The sequence below is a fragment of the Gossypium arboreum genome, chromosome 13, assembly GCF_025698485.1.
Source record: "Gossypium arboreum isolate Shixiya-1 chromosome 13, ASM2569848v2, whole genome shotgun sequence".
NCBI classification, from domain to species: Eukaryota; Viridiplantae; Streptophyta; class Magnoliopsida; order Malvales; family Malvaceae; genus Gossypium; species Gossypium arboreum.
Genome location: NC_069082.1, coordinates 828,670 through 851,620, shown reverse-complemented (window position 1 = coordinate 851,620; position 22,951 = coordinate 828,670). Strand labels below are relative to the sequence as shown.

General features: G+C 29.6%; 3 protein-coding genes across 6 annotated transcripts; 1 reads left to right on the top strand and 2 right to left on the bottom strand.

The window, feature by feature from the left end:
- Positions 1 to 6,588: 6,588 nt before the first annotated feature.
- On the bottom strand, positions 6,589 to 10,024 carry LOC108463057 (uncharacterized). The gene is made up of 7 exons (XM_017762994.2): positions 9,797 to 10,024; positions 9,630 to 9,705; positions 7,571 to 7,654; positions 7,433 to 7,472; positions 7,232 to 7,300; positions 7,007 to 7,116; positions 6,589 to 6,905 (listed from the first exon to the last, which is right to left on the bottom strand). The coding sequence occupies exons 1-7, from the start codon at positions 9,912 to 9,914 to the stop codon at positions 6,767 to 6,769; spliced, it is 636 nt and encodes a 211-aa protein (XP_017618483.1). The 5' UTR covers positions 9,915 to 10,024; the 3' UTR covers positions 6,589 to 6,766.
- An 864-nt stretch (positions 10,025 to 10,888) lies between these two features.
- Positions 10,889 to 13,851, bottom strand: LOC108461605 (uncharacterized). Of its 4 annotated transcripts, none has more exons than XM_017761498.2 (5): positions 13,720 to 13,806; positions 13,610 to 13,643; positions 13,417 to 13,479; positions 11,192 to 11,384; positions 10,889 to 11,109 (listed from the first exon to the last, which is right to left on the bottom strand). In XM_017761498.2, exons 4-5 carry the CDS (start codon positions 11,357 to 11,359, stop codon positions 11,041 to 11,043), a joined length of 237 nt encoding a protein of 78 aa, XP_017616987.1. In that variant the 5' UTR covers positions 11,360 to 11,384; positions 13,417 to 13,479; positions 13,610 to 13,643; positions 13,720 to 13,806; the 3' UTR covers positions 10,889 to 11,040. The 4 variants fall into 4 exon arrangements, with proteins under 4 accessions (XP_017616987.1, XP_017616985.1, XP_017616984.1 ...); XM_017761496.2 differs by having other exon boundaries at positions 11,192 to 11,390; positions 13,720 to 13,805; XM_017761495.2 differs by lacking the exon at positions 13,610 to 13,643 and having other exon boundaries at positions 11,192 to 11,390; positions 13,720 to 13,851.
- A 1,850-nt stretch (positions 13,852 to 15,701) lies between these two features.
- On the top strand, positions 15,702 to 22,514 carry LOC108464567 (chaperone protein dnaJ 10-like). Its single transcript, XM_017764924.2, has 10 exons — positions 15,702 to 15,914; positions 16,564 to 16,623; positions 17,470 to 17,552; positions 17,669 to 17,828; positions 18,870 to 18,999; positions 19,621 to 19,779; positions 20,002 to 20,180; positions 20,276 to 20,356; positions 20,428 to 20,586; positions 21,470 to 22,514. The coding sequence occupies exons 1-10, from the start codon at positions 15,828 to 15,830 to the stop codon at positions 21,569 to 21,571; spliced, it is 1,200 nt and encodes a 399-aa protein (XP_017620413.1). The 5' UTR covers positions 15,702 to 15,827; the 3' UTR covers positions 21,572 to 22,514.
- The last annotated feature ends 437 nt before the right edge of the window (positions 22,515 to 22,951 follow it).

The window sequence follows — 22,951 nt, the reverse complement described above, 5'->3', positions numbered from 1 at the left end:
TTATATGGGTCGAGCTTTGGTAAAATTTTAGGCCTGGACTTAAGCCTATCAAACCGGTTTAAGATTTTGATTGGGCTCGACCCAAACCTGACTCAGCCCATGAAAACCTCTATTTGTGTGATATATTTAGATAATTATTGTAATTAGATAATAGTAATGAATTTAATATAATTGAGTTACTTTGATTAAATAATTTTTAGGGTGGATAAAAATTGGGGTTATTATAAATAATTATACTCAAATTTAATTATGCTATAATTTTTATATACATTCGTATATGATTTAATTTCGAAGTTATTCTTATACAATGATAATTATATTTTAATTTTAGGACATATATTTTATTTTGTTAATATCATTTAAATAATCTGAAAATTTTGTTGGGAAAAATAATTTCTCTGAGATACTAAATATTTAATTAAATTGCATAGAATTTATTATTAATTATTTATACTTAATTAAGGACCAACCCGATGATGACAATAAGTATGTTTAATGTTAGAGAGGAATAGCCCAACAAATAGAGAATACTAGAATAATTAGACGACAAAATTATACAAAATATTTTTTTTCATGTTAGCATTATAATTTAATTTTACTTTTGGTTATTTGTTGTAATAATTTTAAAATTTTATAGTTATGTAATTACGATGTGATAGTTCACTAGCAGCCAAACAATTTTAAAGAATTCCTCGAATTATAAATAGTGTAACTATTATTCTAATAATTATATTTCCATCTAATTACTCTATAATGTCGAAACACACTCATTATATATTTTATAATTAAATTTTAAAAATATTAATTAAATAATAATTTAAAGTGATCCTTAAACCAAACTCAAGTAACCTTCATAAAGATTCTAGCTCTTCTTTTCATTTCCTTTTTTAGTTCTTTTTTAAAATTTTTAAATTCAAAGCTCAGTTCAAACATGATTTAAACAACTTTCAATACTTTAATCTTTAGTGAAAAATGCAGATTCTTGTCTTCTTTTTTTCTTTTCCCTCTTCTCTTTTTGTTCTTTCTCTCCTTTTGTTTATGTTGCCTTTAGATTATGATACTTTTCTTCTTCTTGTTTTATTTATTTCCTTTCAAATGAGTATAGTATCACGATTCTTAATTTTTATTTTTTATATAATATCTAAAACTATCAATAGTACTCTCTCCTCGATTCTTAAATAAGAGGATAATATACTTTATTACACTCGAACTCACATACTCTTGCACTAACAACAATATCAATGTCAACTGAATTAAGACTCAATCAGCATGATACTTTTCTTCTTAATTTTACTTCATCAACACTTGGGTTGCTTTCTAAGGAGGCAAATATATCATTGGTTTGGTTTAGTGTACAATTTAAAAAAAAAAATTGACACAAAATTAGGTAACAAGCTTAACTTTTGTCTAAAATATTCAAATTTTCTTTTAAGTTACAATTTACCATTATATTAATAGTTTTAAAATTAAAATTTAATTTAACTCAAATTAATTCATCCAGATATGATTTATAAATATTAGGATGGAATCTGAAATTTAAAATTTTGAAGACTTCAATATTCATTAAGCAAAGACCTTATTAGTCAAAATATTCACTTTAGTACTTTGCTTTAATGGCTACTATCATTGAATTAAAATTTAAAAGTTGTTATATTATATATACTCTTTTTTCATACCTAAAATAGGTGTTAAAGTGTTTCTCGCAATTATAAAAAAAATATAGAATAATCGATTGAATCTTAATTTGATTGGAATCGACATTGTTGCTAGTACAGGAGGACGTGGATTTGAGTACGGTAAAGCATATTATTCTCCCATTTAAGGGTTGAGAAGGAGCTATGGATAGTTCTAGGCATTGTATTAAAAAAAACAGATATGGTCAGAACATATAATGAGATTATTAAAATATATATATATAATATCAATTGTTATTTTATTGGTAATTAAAATATACTATTTTTTGCTAGCTTTTCCTTTTGCTTTTTATTTTGAAAGTAAAAATAAAATACATTTGGATAATAAAATTGTTTAATTATTATAAATAAATATATGTGTGTGCAATTTTCTTTAAAAATTAAAATAGAATTTTTTAGGGTAAATTATATAAATGGTCACTCAACTATGCTTATGTTCCTATTTTGGTCACCCAACTTTAAAATTTTTCAATTTAAGCACTAACATTTGAATTCATTCATGTTTTGATTATCCACGGTTAAATTGGTAACGGAAAGTCTTTTTCTAACTAGTATAATAACACATTCAGTCCTCAATATTACATATTCTATCAATTTAATCCTAATTCTAAATGATTCAATAAATTTAATCCTTCATATTTACAAAATCTATCAATTTGTTCCTCAAACTTACTAATCAAAGCTTTTAGCTTTTAAAACAAAGGCACTCCACCTCTATTAAATTCATAATTTTTGTATAATTATTGATTAAACAATTGGATTTTTCAAAGCCATATTTTTTAACTCTGGATTTATTTTTCAATGTCAAGGACCAACTTCGAGAACTATTTTTATGTACCTTGAAGAAAATATCTGTTAACAACAAGAGTAAATCTAAAGTGTTTTTTGTTCGTTTTCTTTAGCCAAAATTTTATCAACCAAAGGGTTATAAAATATTATATTTAGAGGAAAACTAATGAAACAAAAAAAAAGGAGAAGAAGAAGAAGAAAAAGGAATAAAAAAAAGGAGAAGAAGAAGAAGAAGAAGAAAAAGGAAATAAAGTTTCAAGATAAACTCATTGGTATCCAGGAATTGGCTCGAAAAACGGCTCATTAGTTGAGAAAAGTTTTTTTTTCTTTCTTTTGTGGGTTCTACAAATTTTGTAGATGTGGAACGTCTCTGTTTTAAAAGCTAAAAGCTTTGCTTAGGAAGTTTGAAGATCAATTTGATATAATTTGTAAATGTGAAGGGTTAAATTTATTGAATTATTTAGATGTAGTATCAGATTGATAGAATATGTAAGTATTGAGGACTAAATGTGTTATTATACTCATTAGAAAAAGGTTTTTCATTATCAATTTAACTACAGGTAACTAAAACAGGAAAGAATTCAAATGTTAATGTCTAAATTAAAAAAATTTAAAGTTAGATGACCAAAACAGGAATAGAGACATAGTCGGGTGACCATTTGTGTAGATTAACTTTTTTTAAGTAATCAAAATAGAAAAGCATTTATTTTGGTAAGTATGTGATAATTGGTATTATGTTAGATAGCTAACAAAATTTGAACAATCTCGTTATAGGTTATGATCATATCTAGTATTTTTTATAGAATGCCTAGAATTACCCATAGACGCCCCTCCCCAACCCATAAATAGGAGGATAATGCGCTTCAATGCACTCAAACACACGTCCTCCTGTATTGACAATAATGCCCATGCAATTGAGCTAAAACTCAATCTTATAAAATACAATTTTTATGTATCTAAAAGGAATTACATTGATACCCCGTTGGTGAATGAGTCTCATGCAACATTCGTGAATAATAGCATGACATCATAAAACTCCATATATATATATATATATATATATAAATAAGATAATTGCCAATGAGGCGTTGATTATGTTGGCAGGGCTTAAAGATCTAAGGCCTTGAGTGCCAATAACCAGGACAAAGGGGTAGGTAGTAGCATTGGCCTTCCAAAAATAGTAAATTTATTATTTAATTTTTTAATTATTTATAAAATTATATATTAATATACCCTCCATAATTTATTATTAATCTCTACTCTTTAAAACAATTTTCTAACATTATCCTTACTAAATGCTCAAATTCGAATCCAATACTATATGAAATAATTTGTTTTGAGTTATAAAGTATTTAATTCCACCTCTTAGCTTTCATTGTTTCATCCAAGACAAGCTTCCTTCCACACCTCAAAAACTTTGAAAAGATAAAAGAGTTAAAGCCAAAGGAAGAGAAGATCATGAGATGAGGTGCTTACCCAAAAGGATTGGCATGGAAATGGAGACAAAGTTTCCACACATTTAAGCCTTTTGCAGTCTTTAGGGTGAAAAAGGAAAAGAAAGTAAAGGAAAACTAAGATATATATATATATGTATGTATATGCTTTAACTTTTCTTAGTTGAATGAGAAGTGAAAATTTGCATGAAAGTAAGGGAAAATAAATTATGGGATCCCTCAAAAACCCCCACCAAATAATCACTGAATAATTGAAACAAACCAACCAACCTAAGCAACATTGCCTTGGATCCTTCAAAAGACTGCTGCTATATAACATAATAGTAAAAAGACCAGTCAAAAAGAGGACATTGGCATTGGCAATTAAGCATCAAATTTGACAAAAGAAATGTGTTATGGCAAAAGATTTTGCTGTAACCATTTTGATATGGTGTTTACTTTCAATCATTGTCTTTTGTCGTCTTTATGCTTTCTTTGTTTTTCTTTTTGGTGAGAAAGAGAGCAAACTTCTTTCTTTTTTTTGGGGTTACTCTTTTAAGATTGAGATTATAAGTTTGATTTTGTCAGGTAGTTGTTCAATGATTGAGTCAAACTTTCTGACACCAAAACTACTAATTAAATGGATTGTTTCTGAGTTTTTTCAAATTTTTGGTTGATAGATTTGTCCACTCTTGTTTCAATGTTTTTTAATAAAAATTGATAATAATCTCTTATACCAAAAACAACAATAAATATAGAATAAAAGAGATACTAAAACCTGATTTATTATTCGAGAATCTCAAATTTTGAATAACATGCTTAAATTTGGTAATAATTTTCACATTGGACTTAATTTTTTATTCAAGTTAATTTCTGAATTTGATAATTATTTTCATATTGGGGCCTAAATTAGGTAATTATTCTAGCATCAAGGCATAAACTTTAGGGTTTTTAAGGAAATATCAAAAGTTAACTTGAATAAAAAAAGTTTAGGCCACATTGTGGGAGCAATTGTCAAGTTTAGGGACTCACTTGGACAAAAAAAAAAGTTTAGGCCTCATTGTGGGAGTAGTTGCCAAGTTTAAGCTCCAAAATGTGATTTAACCCTTTATTAAATAATAATAATATCTGAAAAGATTAATATACTATTTGGAATCTAAGTTTGGCTTAAATGCTCAATTTGATATTTGGGTGGGTTTTTTGTGTGTGTGTGTCTCAATTTGGCACGTGAGTTTGGCTTCAATGCTCAGTTTAGTTCCTTTTGATACTTGAGTTTGATATTTGGGTGGGTTTTTTGTGTGTGTGTGTCTCAATTTGGCACGTGAGTTTGGCTTCAATGCTCAGTTTAGTTCCTTTTGATACTTGAGTTTTTCTTTGTCTCATTTGATACATTGAAACCAAACTTGAATTTTTTTTTGTCCTAATTAAGTATATATATTTTTTTACTAAAGCACACGTGTCAAATATTCATTGGGCCATATGATGTTGTTTGGTTTGAGTGCCATTTTGAAATTTGAAGCCAAACTTAAATCTCAAATTAGAAAAAAAAAAGCTTAGGTACCAATTTAAACATTAAAACTAAACTCGGATATCAAAAAATATATTAACCCTATCAGTATTTTTTTTCTCTTTTATTATTTTATATTTAGAAATAGAAAGGCTTCACCGATGTTCATAGTTAAAGAGTAACCCAAAGTTCAACTAGAATTCGGTTGGACTTTGGGAAAATGGAATTTATATCCCAAGCCCAACTTCGATAATTTTTTGTAAACTAAACCTATACTACCAGCATTACAATTTTATATAAAAAATATTTTATTTATTATGAAATTATATTAAAAATATTTTTTTACTATTGTTTTCGTTAAATTGGTAATATATTTATAAATAAAAAGTTCATGGATCAAGTTGGATAGCGATCAAATTACTAAAAATATTTATATTCAAATTAAAATTAGATTTAACTTGTCAATCATCTATTATTTAAAAATATTAAAATATTTTAAAATTTATATTATTTTTTACAAGGTTGCAAGTTAGGAGTTACGTCAATTTTAAAAACTTCAAAGTTGATAATTGAATAATTCGAAAGTTTTCATTTAAGTTACTAAATTATTCAGAAATTTTTATTTAAGCTATTAAGATATTAAGGTTTTTTTTTCCTAAAGTTCAGCTAGCGAGCTTCAAGCGATAATTCCATGATTGATACAATATATTAGTACCCATTAACAAGTAGAAGAATATACCTTAAATCTAAGTCGATCTGATAGTCAATGTTGAATATTGGAGAAGAAAGTTGTTTGAATTTTAGTTTATAAATTCGTAACGTTTAAAATTGTTTCATGAAAAGAAATAAACTATAGAAAAAAAGAGGAAAGAGAGGTTTGAATTGGTGCAGCAGCGGAGAGAACAAAAAAAGCTATACAACTGTAATTTTAACAATCAAATGACTTAAATAAAAACTTTTGAATAGTTTAATGACTATTTTCTAATTTTTTAAAGTAAAGTGACCGAAACATAAATTACTAGTAGTGATGTTGGGTTTAATTCATCCTAAAAATAATAAAATATTATAAACTTTATATTTTTATTTTCATTCAAGGCCTAGTTCATGTGAGCCAAACGGGTAGCTTGGATTACACTAAGCATTTACATATTGGCATAAAGCAAAGTTTAGTTCGTAATGTTTATATTTTTTATCAATTTGATTCTTATTTTTTTAACGGCTAATTAAAATCTCAAGATTTACACGTGATCAGAATAAAAAAAAGTTTAACAATATGAGATTTGATATGAATATAACTAAGAATATGACACCGAGACAGACTTGCATACAGTCGACTTGTAGCATCATCCGGTAGGAGGATCCTTTCCGAACCCCATTAAAGCATGAGTTACGAACATCGAACCCCTGCGAGTCAGTTCAATCATTCGGCCGACACATGGAAGCTTAACTGTTTCTCTATTCCGAAGAGGCTTCTTATCCCACCTACAAACGAAATGTAAATCACTCATTGACGGTAATTAAAACCGAAATCTGAGAGTCAAGCTACCAACAATTATCAGCGAGATAGGGCTAAACGTGCGTACCAATCTTCGTGACGAACAACTTTTCCGTCCTTAACATACAACCTGATCAATGATATCATATCTATGTTTCTTCCCAAGAACTTGTATTGTTGTTTGTTGTCAACTAATATCTGCAAATTCATATGCACAGCTCTAAAACCTCTAGCCATATCATTGATAAATTCGGGAAAAAAAAAGAAAAGGAAATGGATAAAAAATTCAACGAATCAAGTATAAATTTCAAACCTCATGCTTTCCAGCTGAAATTTCTTTTTCGTTGATGCTATATTCAACGATTCTTGATTCACTAAAAACCTGATAAGAAAAAACAAATTACGATTATATCAACAGTGACAATCAGAATTAATCATTACAAGTACTGAATTGAATATCTTTCAGATAATAAATAGAAAAATCGAGAAACGACAAGTGATGGAGTGATGAAACCTTAGAAAGTGAATAAAATGATGATTTGATTTGTTTCACTCTGTGGAAACAAATAAAATCATTGTATAAGAAAATGGTCAATCCTTAACACGATCATAAATTCACTTTGAATGAAAATTTTCAACATTTAATACTAACCCATGAGCACACATGAGAGGGTCTTCAAAAGAAGCGTTCGCGGCATATATTTCAAAGTCGCGTGGTGTGGCACGAGATCCATATCTAATCCAGAATAAATAAGAAGAACAAGTTTATATTTTCATTCAATATGGTAATGCCATTCACTTAAATACTTACACAAATGGAATTTTTGGAAAGAAAACTAGTAAATATTAATTGGTAGTGGTGAAGAAACATGACCTGGAGATAAACATTAATTTCAGTCCCTGAATTCTTAGTAATTTATAAAATATGTAATAAGTTTTTATATTTTTAAAATTTTGGAATTTAGTTTTGTAGTTTTATTTTATAAATTTAATTTTTTAACTTCATATTTTAAAATTTAGATTCAACTATTAACACTAGTAAATTTTTTTTGTTAAATTTAAGTTAATTGCAACTTCATTTTTTAATTACATGGCTTACTAAGTGAATATTTGTTTTTTTTATTTCAAAATGTCACACCAACAAATTTAACAAAAAAATTTAACAGATTAATAATTGAATCTAAATTTTGAAATCTAAAAATAAAAAAATTAAATTCTTGAAAATAGAAATATAATGACTAAATTTCAAAATTTTGAGAAGTATAAAATTTATGACATATTTTTAACCATACATAACTATTAAAATGATAAAATTATCATTTCACCTTATTTATAATATATTTATTGTATAAAAGAAATTATTTATTGATAGTCATATTGGTACCAGTGTCAGAGTGGATCGTGTCAATTGTAGAGCAATGGTAGATTTAACAATATTCACCTTGCGAAGTTTCATTGTCATCCTATATGAGACTTATTAATATAAAAGTACTATAAAAGTCGCTATATTTAGAGTCAGATTACATTTAGCTCCTCTATTAAAAAAATAGACAAATTCGTCTATTTCCATTATATCAAAGAGCAAATTGGTCTTTCTATTAAAATTCCATCCATTTTTATGATTGAAAATTGGTTCATGTACATCAACATGATGTAAACATGGTACGCCATGTGCTAGTATTCGGTTATTCTATCATTCATATTAATTTTTAACTGTACAAATGAATTAATTTTTTAACAAAAATAGTCAACTTGCTCCTTAATCTAACGTACCGAGACTAATTTACTTAATTTGTAAGTAAATGGGACAAAATGGAGCCTCCCTCTTAGGCTTTACTAGGTAGTTTAGAAAGAAAATTTAAAGGATGGAAAATTGAAGAGATAGATAACTTGAAGGATAGAAAACTTTTGCTTGGTAGGAAAGATGAAAAAATGGAAAGAAAAAATAATTTTCTTTTTATCTACTGCTTGGTAGAAGTGAAAAATGGAAGGAAATAAAATAAAATATTTAAAAATACATAATTTTAAATTAACATACACATGTCTCATTTTCTTTCCTTTATCATTCCAATTTGAAATGATTAATTAATTGAAATGATTGATTTCTATGCATTAGAATAAAAAATAATCTACTCTCTTACTTCCTTTTCTCTCTTTCTCTTCACTTTTCCTTTCTTTTCTTTCATCCCTTCATTTTTCCATCCAACCAAACACACCTTTAAGCTTTTTTCATCCAACCAAACACACCTTTAAGCTTTACTTGATAGAATAGTTAAAACTAGAAGTATGAAAATTGAAAAGAAAAAAAAAATTAAGCATTTAAAAAATGTATAATTTTAAATTAACAAGCTTTCCCATTTTTTTTCTCTCACTTTTCTTCTTAACAAAGCACAATCTAAATTTATTTTCTTTCGGACTTTCAGCTCTCTCTTCTTATCTCTCCATTTTTCCACTCAACTAAATACAATTTTAGTGCCAATTTTCCGTGATTATTTTACCTACTTATAGAAGGTGAATGATTAATGTACCGAAGTAAATATTCATACATCTTTGCTCTTAGTAGTTTAAGATACTGAGATTATGGATCGATTTGGGTACAGAAACAAAATCAGACTTCTTCAATTTTCAAACTGTTTTTGTTTTATAGTTTATATAAATAAATTGCAGCAACAGTTTAAAAGGAAAATCAATGAAGTTGAGAGAAAACTAACAAGTTAAGAAGGTGAGGCATTATATCATCGGATACACGCTTCACGTTGGTTGGATTGGATTCACATGCTTCTTTGCCTTTACCAAAAAAAAAAAAACCATAATTCATATATCAGTAAAGAATTATGGATGATATATGAAGAAGAAGATCAGGAAAAGAGAGAGAAACCTTCGGGATGTTGCGGATTCTCCATGGAAAATTCTGAGATTTTCTTGGCCGCCAAACGGCAAGTGAACAATGGAGAAGGCAATTTTGACAAGTAATACGGAACATGAGAGATGGCCATGGTTTCTGACACGGAGACGTGGCAGGAGCTTCTCCATTAGCGTGGTTTTTCCTTTTTACGTTAGTAGAGTCGGTGGGGACACTCGATCGACTTCTTAATGGTTGAATAGTTGTAACTGGAAGGTAACGCTTACCGCTAAATAATTACTGAATTATTTAAAATAATTCGTTGGTTTAATTAATTCAATTATTTAAAATTTTTATTTAATTATTAAATTAAAATTTTTTTCAAAAGTCTTGATCAACGAGTTTCAAATGATAATTTGATGATCAATATAATAAATCACTATTTATCAACTAATAGAATAACATAATTTAAATTCAAATTAATCTAACAGTTAATGTTGAGAATTAAAAAGAAAATTATTTATATTTGATTTAGATTTGTGATATTCAAAATTATTTCATAAAAAATAAATTATAAAGGAGAAATAGAGAAGACCTTTGGTGCAAACGCAAATAAAAAAAAAAATCAGACAACATTAATTTTAACAACCCAATAACTTAAATAAAAACTTTTAAATAATTTAATAACCATTTTGTATGTTTTAAATTTAAATGATCAAATTATAAATTTACTAATAGTTTAATGACCTTGTGACTTGTGCGTAGTTTTACTCTCTTTTTTTTGTCGATTTAAATTTACCATGGTTAATTTAAATCTATATATCTATAATGTGCGAGATGAGTTGGTATTAACTGAATATTACTTCAATTAGAAATTGTCTAAAATCTATTATTTAATGAATGTAACTATTGTTTATTGTTTTAGTTATGACTAAAATTTTAAAATTCATACAATACAAGAAATAAAAATGACCAAATTAAACTACGTGGATTAAATCCACAGCTTACACATCATACAGGGACTAATAGCAAAAAATTTACCTAAAAAATATGATTTGTCCCCCTATTTGTCACAAACTATACTGAAACCAAAATTCATTTACAGTGAAACGAACATAGTAAGACATATAATCAAAAAGGCAAATATTGATAACCAAATTTCAAACGACAAAAGAGGTATTCGATGAACATATGATCAAAAAGTACCGAAGGCTTTGTTTTAAATATAGTGTAAACCAAATCATGCTACTACATATCATGCTATTAAAGATGAACATACTTTATTTTGATACTGTTGTTTCCTTTGATTCAGCATTCCTTTCAGCTACAATTTTTGACATTCCAAACATCTGGAAAAAAGAAAAAATAAACCGAAAACTGAACATTAGCCAAATGTACAATGGGAGCGAAACAAAGGACAAAGGACAGAACCTTTTGGATGGTCTTCTTAAAGCAAGTTTTATGCTCATCCATTGATGCATTAACAAACTCATCGATGTGATCCTTCAAGTCTTCAAGGAAGGTGGCTTCTTCATTCTTTTTCTTTCTACATGAAGCCATCGTCGCTTGTTTCTCGGCCTGGCTCTTTTGTGTTTCCATTCTTTCTCTTTTAATCGTTAAGTCTCTGTAACTAACATAGTAACAGTAAATAAGCATCCATCAACAAAAAGATGTTTTGAAGTAACGAAAAATCTTCAGAAATTTTTATTCAACCATTTCAACTAATGGAGCAAACAAAGAACAAAGTACCATCGCTATTTGTAAACAAATTTTTTCTATTTTCTATGGGTTTAGCCATAGCAAAGAATATCTGCAACTAAGGCCAAATATTTCAACAATTCAGGTAAGAACCACAGACAAGAGTAGTTGGGGGAAACTATAACATGGCAAAATTATTTCATTCACCTATATCAAATTTTGATAATTAAATGATGCAAATTTCAAATTTTGAATTTTAAGGTATGTTAGATAACATCAAACCAAGATAAAATTCAAAGCATTCGAGCCAAAACCTTTTCAAAAATTGAACGCGAGAAGAGATTTGAGGACATGACGAACAAGATCACTTACCTGCAGTATGCTAAAGCCTCTACAAAAGATAGTTTACAAAACGTTCGAAACAGAATGATCAAATAAGGACAAGCACTATACTAACATATACGTTCCAACTATAACCAGCATAGCTCGAAATATAAATTGTTCCATACAATATGGCATGTTTATAGGCCATTATCTAACCTTACAATTAAATATACAAAAAGTTACAACCTAATATGGTATGCTTATGTGCCATGATCTTCAGTTTTAGTACAAGATACAAAAAGTTAGAACCCTTTATCACATGCTTAAATGTCACTATCTCATCCTACAGTTACATATACAAAAAGTTACAAGAACCTATCACCATGACCATAATCTTTTAGTGGATAGAAATAAATCTTCTAACCTACGCTGGTCTCCTAGAAAGTAGCAAACTTAAAACGTGAGCATTTGCGTTGGATGATCAGGAATTTTGCTCAATCTCGCTCATCTTCTGTTGAGCCTTCAATTTCACCTAAAGCCAAGTCCAATTGTTGGACCTTTTCAAGAATGAACATTTCAAGGCCACTGCTCCTACTTAACTCATGGCCAACCATGCCAACATTTTAAGGCAACAATATGACAGCATTAATGATTGAAATCACCAGAAATAGGTTGACTAAAAAACGTTTTTTCTTCTTTGAAAATAGGTGCTTGAAGAGAAAGAAAGCAAATGTATAGCAGAAATATTCAGGTTAGTGGATTTAGAATGATACAATTTTTTTTTGCCTTTCTTTACATTTTCATGAAGGAAATGCTTCATTTAATAACTGAGAGAGATAGTTAGATATAGGGGTGTAAATGACACATTGATACTCAAGCTATTTGAGTTCAACTTGAAAAAACTTCAAACTTGATTTGGCAATTATCGAGCTGAGCTCAAGCTATCGATTGAGCTGAATTCCAGCTTAATAATACTTGACTCGAACAGCTCACGAGCCTTATCGAACTTTTCATATTTTTATATTATTAAACTATATTATTGCCCTTAATATCTATTATTAACCTTAAGCTTAATCATCGAGCTGAGCTCGAGCTTAAGCACAAAATTGGTAAACAAGCTTAATCGAGCACGAACTCGAGTAGCTCAATTATGTCTCAAGCTGCGCCCGAGCTTAAAAGTAGGTGATCGATAGAGCTCGAGCTGAGTATCTAATAAATTTTTGTGACTTATTTGTCGCAAAATATATCAGAATATTGTATTTCAATGAAAAAGAGAAAACCCAGTAACATAGGGTATAAATTGACTAGAAAGAGCAACTAATTAATCCAAATAAAAAAATTAAACTTATTCATCTCAATCTAATCAAATAATATGCAGTTTAATTTTTTTGTTTTCAATACAAAAATCATTCACCCAAATTCAATTGGAACAATTCAATTACTTGCTCTACCTCTTACCATCGATGTAACAATACAAAATCAAGTCATTAAAAAAGCTAATTGAAGTGAACTCAATAGGATTACAAAACAACTCATTTAGAGTTTCGAAGAAAGCTACAAATTCAAAGTTGAAAAACATGCTAGGTTATTTCGCGTTTTCAAGATTACATCTTTCAGAAATAGATAACGCATACCTTCGATTTTGTTCAAAAGTTTCCACCAAAGAATTCAAAAGACCACTCAGCCGCAAAGAGACGCTACAAGGAAAGCAAAGGCTTTTCTTTAAATCAAAGGCCACCAATTACCAGAATCTTTTCAAATAATAAAATAAATATAAAAATCGAATCAAAGCAAAGGAATAGAGAAAAGAAAATCTAGAAATCAAACCTAGAAATAGGAGAACGCCACCAATTACCAGAATCTTTTCAAATAATAAAATAAATATAAAAATCGAATCAAAGCAAAGGAATAGAGAAAAGAAAATCTAGAAATCAAACCTGGAAATAGGAGAACGCCAAACGAAATGTTAGGCCTAGAAGGAGAGAGCTCTGTTTGGTTCTAGACCTGAGAGATTTTATTTTTTTTCTCTTTTTAAATTTATATACCGAGATTTTCTAATTAATTGCACCATTCATGCTCAAACTATGAGTTTCATTTTAAATTAGTCCTTAAACTTTAAAACATTGCGATTACATACCAAATCATCAATATTATATCAATAAGGTCATTTTGTTATTAAAATCTTTAATTTATCTGTTAAATGAAACATTAGATCTTATTATGTGAAATAAATTTAAATAAAAATTTAAATAAAAATAAATATTGCAAAATTGAATATTGTAATGAAATTTAAATTTAAAATATATTTCAACCCTTAAATAAAGTTCAATTCACATTTTTGAGTGGTAGCATAAAATTACCATGTCAAATTTATACGGTAATGTGGTGGTTTAGTTGAAGGTATACCTAAAAATGGGCAATGTCAAAATTCAAGTTCGTTTTTTAAGCTTGGGCTCAATCTGATTTAAAAGACGAGTTTAAAGTTTTGTCCAAATCCGATTTAGATAAAAAATGTTAAACCCAAGCTCGATCGGGTCCACCAATATTAAATTTTTATATAAAAATTTTAAAAATTATAATACATCAAATACACTAAAAATATTAAAATAAATGTTTCCCAAGAAATTAAAAATGCATTAAAAAAGTTTTATACTTTAAATAACACTAAAATAATTACAACTTAACAGAAAAATATCTCTAGAATAGTAAGAAAGTTAATAATAAAACAAAGTCATGCAATATCTTAATCATTTTAGTGTTGGAAATGCTAGTTGTTGGTAGGCGAAGTTGCAGTTAAAATTACAGAATTCGTGTACTGCAAGTAACTTGCAAGATTATGATAGTGAAAAAAATTGTAAGAGTACCACAATTTTTTTTTGTAATATATCTTAAATTACAATGTAATCCTTTCATTAAAAATGGATAAATTACTTTGTGTATAATAGATGTTTCTTTATTTACTTTCTTTCATATCATCAATTGTAACTTGGAAGGGTTTTAATTAAGTCATAAAAATTAAGACGAGTTCCAGTTTAATCATAAAAACAAGTTATATTATATGTCACCCTAAGTGCCCTAGTAAACTTAGCAAAATAGTAAGATACGATTACATGTTAATAGAGATAGATGCGAACATGAAGTTTTGTACCCAGAGTTTTGTATATAGAGATTTGTTGCTTCAAGCTTTACATTTCGGTGCAATTTGGTTGTGTAGGGATGGATGCACTTATGTGCAATTTGGTTGGGATGAAGGTATGTGATAAAGGTACCTAGCACTTATGTGCTTCTTGGTTATGTGGGATGGTTCTCATGTATCTGAGTCATTTCCCTAAAGTTTATTATGGGTTAATTAAACTAAAACCTTGTTAATAAGATGTAGTTATGACTATAAATCAATAACATATTCTAAGGTTAAAGATGTTAAAAGATTATCATATTAAAAGAATATGTATCAAACAACAAGATTGATCAATGAGTTATAATTTATAAACTTGAGTTTAGGTATATGATTTTTCATGGATGTAATAGATGAGTTAACAAAGCAATTTAAGATTTTCATAATGTATCTAAGGCTACATTTGAACACTTATGAATATATTAGTAGGCTAAGACCAAAAATCGGAAAGTGTAGGGACTTAAAATAATTCAATTGGAGAATATAGACTAAATCTACAATTGTACACATAGTAAAAAGACAACTAATTGAATTTAACCATACAAAATTAACTGTAACTGTTTGGATCAAGACTAAAATTTCAAAAATTGAAAAGTAAAGAGGCTAAAATTGACCATTTTGAGGTATAAGGACTAAATATACTATTTTCGTAAAATGAAGAGACTAATAGAAAAATTTAACCAAAAATTTTGCACATTTTACAACTTATTTTTTATTTTTCTTTTTTACCTCATTTCCATCGAAATTAATATTATTTTTATTTTTTCCCCAAAAATAAAGACTACTGTATTTCTTTAAAAAGAAGTCCATTGAAAGTTTTGTAGTAAAGAAAAAGAAAAAAAGAACACTGCAAGTTATCGTCGATCGGGAATGGTGAAGGAGACGGAGTACTACGATGTTCTAGGGGTTAGCCCTTCTGCTACAGAGGCTGAAATCAAGAAAGCTTATTACATCAAGGTGCTTTATTTCTCTCCTCAGCTTAATTAGGTTTTTATTTTTGCAGTTTTAATGTTTGTAGATCCGTTTGAAAAATATCTTTGATCTCAATAATCAGAGTTACCTTTACTTATGATCATCTTTTTTCAGCTAGATTAGGTCATCTTTTTTCAGATTTAATGGTTAGAGACTAGAGACTAGAGAGGGACGAAGCCTGAAACTTTTTTTTATTGGGGACCAGAATTAAATTCTAATTTTTTGTGAGGGGTCAAAATGTAGTTTTACTATTAAGTTGTAAATTTATAGTTTATGGAGGGACAAAACTACTAATATTTCACCATTTTTGGAAATATAGAATTGAGTTATAAATTCTTTTTTGGGGCTAAACTGGAACTTTATTTTGTATTAACTTTAAAATTTATAAATTTGGAGGGACTAAACTAGCATTTCACTATTTTGGGGCCTAGGCAGTGCCTGCCCCTGGCGCTGTCCCTGCTGGTAGATCCGTCTGAAAAAATTCCTACCCTTAATGTCGATTTCTCTTGCAGTTATTTACTCGGTGCTAAGAATTTTCGCTATATTCTTTATTTAGAGTTTAACTTTTCAGTTTATGGTTCATGGTCTTTTAAGATAAAAGCTTTACACTTTTTATTTATTTATTTGTATGCAGGCACGGCAGGTTCACCCTGATAAAAACCCCAATGATCCTCTAGCAGCACAAAATTTTCAGGTAAGTCCTACATTTTTTTATATGTTCAGCAGTTAGCACATAGAAAATTTGGTGGTTAAAATAATGGGTTCATCTTCTAGTAGTCTGTTGTTAGTATTTGCTATCACATTCAGCACCACAAACTCGTGTGACACTGCCAAAGCTTGTACGACTTTCTATATGCCATTTATTTAAGAGCAGAATAAAGTAGACTGTGTTTGGAAAATGGAATTGTCATCAGGAAGGCCATGCGTTGTAACATGAATACCGTTAATCTATTTACAGTTTTTTACGCTTGTGTAAATGGCTGTATTGTATCACGTAACTCCATAATTTGTGTGCTTTGTACTCTTGAAGAAATAAAAGGTCAATTTAAATCTCAAAATGAAGTTCAATTTCTGCATAACATCTTTTTTGGACCTTTACTTAAAAGTTCCATTGCCATAATCGAGCCAGAATTAATCACCTTCATTATCAAGCCACAAATTGTTTAGTTGTCTGCTATTGTTTTTAAAATTCTTGAAAGCTGTTTGGGTAAAGAATAATTATCCTGTATCTGAATCTTAGTGTTCTTGTTGAACAATGACAACAAACCTAAGCCCTTTTGCACCATACAAGGTTAACAGTATGAATTATATTATTTTTAATATGCTTTAATTAAGACCATATGGAAATATCCTCAGTAAGAGCAAAAAAAGGAAGACCAAAATTGTTTAACCATACAGTTATATAGTCAGTCTTCTGAATATTGTATCAGGTGTTGACTGCTTCAGTTTCTATCCTTGTCGTGTTCATTGTATCTGTTCTTGACCTCAATATTAGTTCTGAATCTTTCTTGAGAGTTCTTATTTTTTAAGTTCTGCTCAGGTGTTGGGAGAGGCCTACCAAGTATTAAGTGATCCGACACAACGACAAGCATATGATGCCTACGGGAAATCAGGAATCTCGGCGTTAGTTTCCTCTTTTTATTCTATTAATTTATAAATCTCTATGTTCATAGGCTGTCTAAAAAATTTAAAAGTATAATTCTCTATGGATTTTTTTTGATGGCTTTGTTTACTTGCAGTGAAGCAATTATAGATCCTGCAGCGATATTTGCAATGCTTTTTGGTAGTGAGCTTTTTGAGGAATATATAGGACAGCTTGCTATGGCCTCAATGGCTTCACTAGACATTTTTACAGAAGGGGAGCAAGTTGATCCTAAAAAGTTGCAGGAGAAAATGAAGGTAAGAACTCTTATTTATGCATTTAGATAATAGAGACTTGTATAAAGAATTTCTTCAATTGTGATAGGGCGACTTATTGACCTAAGAAATAGGGAAATCAAAGTCTCAATTCAATAGACAATGAATTAGGTTCTGTTTCATTTTAACTCCCATTATTATTTGAGCCTCGATTTGAAATTGTTTTATTGTTTTATTGTTGTAAGGTTGTTGTGTGTCAAGTATAGCACTGCTGTCAATTTATGTAACTCAATCATTGTAATTCATAGACACTGAAATATAGTAGAGGGGCAAAACTAGCTTTGAGTTTACAAGGTTCCAAAAAGCACCCTGAAACTTTTAAGGCGGCACATACGCCTAAATCCTACATAGCTTTTCAAGAGATGTATATATTTTTATTTTTTCTTGGGGGGCAGGGGTGTCGTATCTTAATCTATTTTCTGAAAATACAAACATGCTTTGATATCTCAAGTGATCTAGGTTTGAGAGAATATTTGGTTGAATAAGTCACAAAACATGGAATTGATTCTTTAATAATAGAGATATTTTTCTTGTTTTAATTGCCAGTGAGGTGCTACTGAATTTATTGAGGTGCTACTGAATTTATTACAAGTCGGTATTACCATCCCCTAGCTTCCACCTTCTTGTTCTTGACCTCCATACATGGTTTTCCTGAGATAGTAAAAATAAAAAGAAGCAGGTGTTAAAGTTAATTTTGTCATGTATTATTTAAACACCAGCATTTATAAGGCAATGCATATCTTGACAGTTATAAGAAATTGATCAACTTACAGTAGATAAATTATTCTTAGTATTATGAAAGATTGTTAGTTTGATTTTGTTTTTATTTATTTATTTATTTATTTTATTCATTGATGTTGAGTTCTCTTTTACCTACTGATAAAATCTTATCCCCTGGTTCTCATAACCAGTGCAATGTAATACAATCTTTTCATAGGTGGAACAAGCATTTGCTAATTGCTATTGCTTCCCCTTGTACATACCACAGATATTATAAACCTTTTCCAAATGTCCTGTCTATAGGTTGTTCAGAAGGAGAGAGAAGAAAAGCTTGCACAAATACTGAAAGATCGACTAAATCAATATGTGCAAGGAAGCAAAGAGGACTTTGCTAATCATGCGGAAGCTGAAGTGTCGAGGCTCTCTAATGCAGGTAGTTTCCTGTTCTCTTAAAATGATGCATTAGAGTAAGAGAAAACTGGAAATCTTTTTTCATTTTCTTGGATGAATTTCTACATAGTAACAATGAAACATCTTCATGGTTCCTCAGCACTCCTATTATTTGGCCTTTTGAAATTTGCATTAATGACCAAAGTGAGCAGCCTTTAGTACCAAATTGAAGATAAAATTAACTGATTTATGCTCTTCAACTGTTTTGCCTTTTTTAATATCAGTTGAACCTTGCATTTTGGCTCCAATTTTTCTTGTCCACGTATGGGTAATTATAAAATTTGATGATTTGATCTAGTTCAGGATGATTTCAAATGGTTTTCCAATTTGAAACCCTTGTATACATGCATGCATTACACACACAAAGGTCAACTTTAGTGTCATTTTGGTGTGAACTTGATAGTCATTAGTAGGGTGCTTTCATGAAAGTTCAAAAACTGGTGATTGAAACTGGATACAGTGGCTTACAATTCCTAGTTAGGATAGGTATATCTATTTTGTATGTCTTGCTACTCTTCTGCCCTCATAACCTTTATTTTTTGTTGGATGTTTGATCATATAATTGATTTTCTCTTCTGACTGATTTGTGATATATGTTTTACAGCTTATGGTGTTGATATGTTGAATACAATTGGTTATATATATGCAAGGCAAGCAGCAAAAGAGCTTGGGAAGAAAGCGATATACTTGGGTGTGCCATTCATTGCTGAGTGGTTTAGAGACAAAGGCCATTATATTAAATCCCAAGTAACAGCAACTACAGGTTAGCAAATGCTGCTAAATTAGATTATTAGTACACAATGATTATGTTCTGTTGATAGCTCTTTGATTTTGTACTGCTGTGGTGCTGCCTGACTAAGGATGGGCCTTTTGCCGAATCCTTAACAAAGATAACATCAATTGCACCGTTAATGTTTCTTACAAATAATATTCCTTTTGTTGGAAAAAATGTGTGCTTAACCATTTTCTAGCCTTCTCGGTTTAGGTGCAATTGCTTTACTTCAGCTTCAGGAGGAAATGAAGAAGCAGCTTAATGCAGAAGGAAACTACACTGAGGAGGAGCTTGAAGAGTACATGCAATCTCACAAGAAGATACTGACTGATTCCTTATGGAAGCTTAATGTAGCTGACATAGAAGCTACTCTTTCTCGTGTTTGTCAAATGGTTGTTTCACTTGTTTCTTCTTTTACGGCTGTTAGGTGACACTGATTTCAATATTTGTTATATATTTCCAGTAATTTATCAAACCTTTTTTTTAGGTTCTCCAAGATGGCAATTGCAAAAGGGAAGAACTTCGAGCACGAGCAAAAGGGTTGAAAACCTTGGGTAGAATCTTCCAGGTGTGCATATTTTTTTTGTTTACTTTCCTTTTTTCATTTGAAACCTTTATGATTTTATGGTATGAATGTAGAGGGCCAAGTCTGCCAATGGAAGTGAGAGTGAAACTGTTGAAAGCAGTACAGTACATACATTGGATGGAAGTGAACCGAGCTATGACAGCAGTTCTCTTAATGCATCATCAAGGTCTCTAAACCAGGAAGAGTTATCTCATTCTACATTTGCGTCACAGGTATGATTATTATACTGATCAGTGTACACTTTATTCTATCCATGTAAACATGGACCCTTTCATGCTTCATCATATGGCATTATAACTGCTCAAGGTTAGCTGTTATCGGTAAAAGTACTATGAAGGTGTATTAAGAGTCTGATTGCATTTTGCCCCTTCTGCTCAAAAAATGGGTAAGTTACTCCTTGTACTTTAGATCAAAGAGCAATCGGGTCCTTCTGTTAAAAATTTCATCCATTTCTACTAGTAAAAATTGGTCCCTGTACGTCAGAATGAGGTGCATGTGACATTCCAGGTGTAATTGTTTGGTTATTCTGTCAGCCACACTATTCCACACTATTTTTTAACGGTAGAAATGGATGAAATTTTAGCCAAAGGATCAGTTTGCTTTTTGTTCTAACGTACAGTTACTAATTTGCCTATTTTTTGAGTAAAGGGGGCAAAATGCAATCTGACTCTTAGTAGAGTTTACCTACCTGGGATATAAGCAGGCAAGCAAAAGTATCTGATTTTATCAGTGATGTGTTTCTTCTTTGAATGACTCACTGCAATAAATAGCTAAACAGAAGCTGGGAACTTTAAGATCTATCTTCACATGACCTTTGGATTTTAGACTCAAATTTCCGAACCAAACTAACTTTGAAGCAGTACATAAGATGTAAAGTGTTAAAAACAGGCAAATACTGAACTTTTTTAATTTCCAGAAATACCCCGAATATGTCCCTTCTCATTTGGTAGGGGATGGGAAATGAAGGTGAATGCTAGAGAATCAAATTTTCTTTCTCACCAATGCTACTGCTGTTCTTAGGCGGTTTGACTGGCTTCTTTTCTTTTCAAACATTATTTCTTTTTCTGACTTATTTGAAACCATTTGACACTGTAGAGCCCTTATGTGGAGGCCCCTAACTTTGTGGATACTCAGTTCACCTACAACTTTCCAAGGCCAACAGCACCACCTGGTGCGCAAAGGACATCCTTGAATTAGCCGCGAATGAGGTGGTTCATCCCTAAAGGTTCGTGCTTTGTATTCTACAGCTACCATATTTGTGGATGCAGCTGTCACAGGTATTTGAATGTCATATCATATTTGTTCAGGCATACTTGTCTCTGAGTGATCTGATCATTATGTGTTGTTGTGTTTAATATATTTAATTATTTATGACAGATTAGATCTATATGTATAGAGTGAAAGAAAGATGGTTGTAGAATATAGGTATTTCTATTTCACAGTTAGGCTTAGATTGCCTCTTTTTTTTTTTTTTTTTTTTTTAAATTTGCATTTGTTGTGTTGTGGTTTTACAATGTAAATTAGTACATACACCTTTTGACATCCTTATTATTTGAAGCAGAGTATCGAATATTGACTTTGTGATACATCATATTAGCAGTATTATTTATTTAATAACATAGTACCAGTATAGTAATAAGGTTAAAATACTAAAAGCCTTTGTATTCTTTGAGGTAAGCTTTCTGTTTCTTTTTCCTAATAAATGCTGCTTAACATGAGAAAGGATAGTATGAAACAAGAATATTATTCCTTTTCAATAATTTAATGTCGCATCAATAGTTTCATCTTGAATTTCAGGATTTTCATTTGGATATTATTTTTTTTCAAGATGAAAATGTTGATGTGGCATTAAATTTAAATTACAGATGACTTCACGTCCTTGTTTCATACAATCCTTTCTCCCTTACCATACTCTTTTCATTAGTGTCAATGTTACACAAATTATTACAGCTTTTTGTAATAGTTTGTGTTGCTGAGTAATGTTATACAAAATATTACAGGATTTATAATAATTTGTGATATCGGAGAATGTTGTATAATTATACAAAACATTACAAGTGTCGTAGTTATTCGTGATCTTTTCTGGATGATGTTAAATGATACTAAGTTATTCTATGATATGAATTTCAATTTCTTCATATGACTATAAGTGAGGGAAATCAATATGAATTAAATTTTTATTTTAATTTCTTATGGTATATATAATATTTTAGATTTTGTGTGTTCATGTTGTATTTATATTTTACATTAAAATTGCCTTGAATTGAAATGTTTTTCATAATTATAAGATTAACAAAATTGCAATCACATCGAACATGTTTATGCTATTCTGTCATTATTCTCGTTCTCACATGTGTAGCTATAATAATATATAATGCTTTTGCTTTCTTCATCTCATTTCCTAATGCAACTTAAATAGTTTTTAAAAATAAGTTAATATATATACTTAAAGGCATAAAAAAACAAGAGGTTTCTTTGTAAAACGAGATGCGTTTTCATTAAAACGAAGAACGGGTGAAGCATTATGACATTCATTAAGGATGGGAAAAATTGTAAAACTAGCGTCAGTGTATTCAA

Excerpts from the sequence above, each read along its gene's own strand:
- LOC108463057 (XM_017762994.2), bottom strand. The coding sequence starts at position 9,914 with ATGGCCATCTCTCATGTTCCGTATTACTTGTCAAAATTGCCTTCTCCA. Across the intron at positions 7,473-7,570 it reads CCTCTCATGTGTGCTCATGG|AGTGAAACAAATCAAATCAT; the intron begins GTTAGTATTAAA and ends TTGTTTCCACAG. Across the intron at positions 7,301-7,432 it reads CATTTTATTCACTTTCTAAG|GTTTTTAGTGAATCAAGAAT; the intron begins GTTTCATCACTC and ends TTTTCTTATCAG.
- LOC108464567 (XM_017764924.2), top strand. The coding sequence starts at position 15,828 with ATGGTGAAGGAGACGGAGTACTACGATGTTCTAGGGGTTAGCCCTTCT. Across the intron at positions 17,553-17,668 it reads GGGAAATCAGGAATCTCGGC|TGAAGCAATTATAGATCCTG; the intron begins GTTAGTTTCCTC and ends GTTTACTTGCAG. Across the intron at positions 19,780-20,001 it reads CCAAGTAACAGCAACTACAG|GTGCAATTGCTTTACTTCAG; the intron begins GTTAGCAAATGC and ends TTCTCGGTTTAG.
- LOC108461605 (XM_017761495.2), bottom strand. The coding sequence starts at position 11,359 with ATGGAAACACAAAAGAGCCAGGCCGAGAAACAAGCGACGATGGCTTCA. Across the intron at positions 11,110-11,191 it reads TTAAGAAGACCATCCAAAAG|ATGTTTGGAATGTCAAAAAT; the intron begins GTTCTGTCCTTT and ends TCTTTTTTCCAG.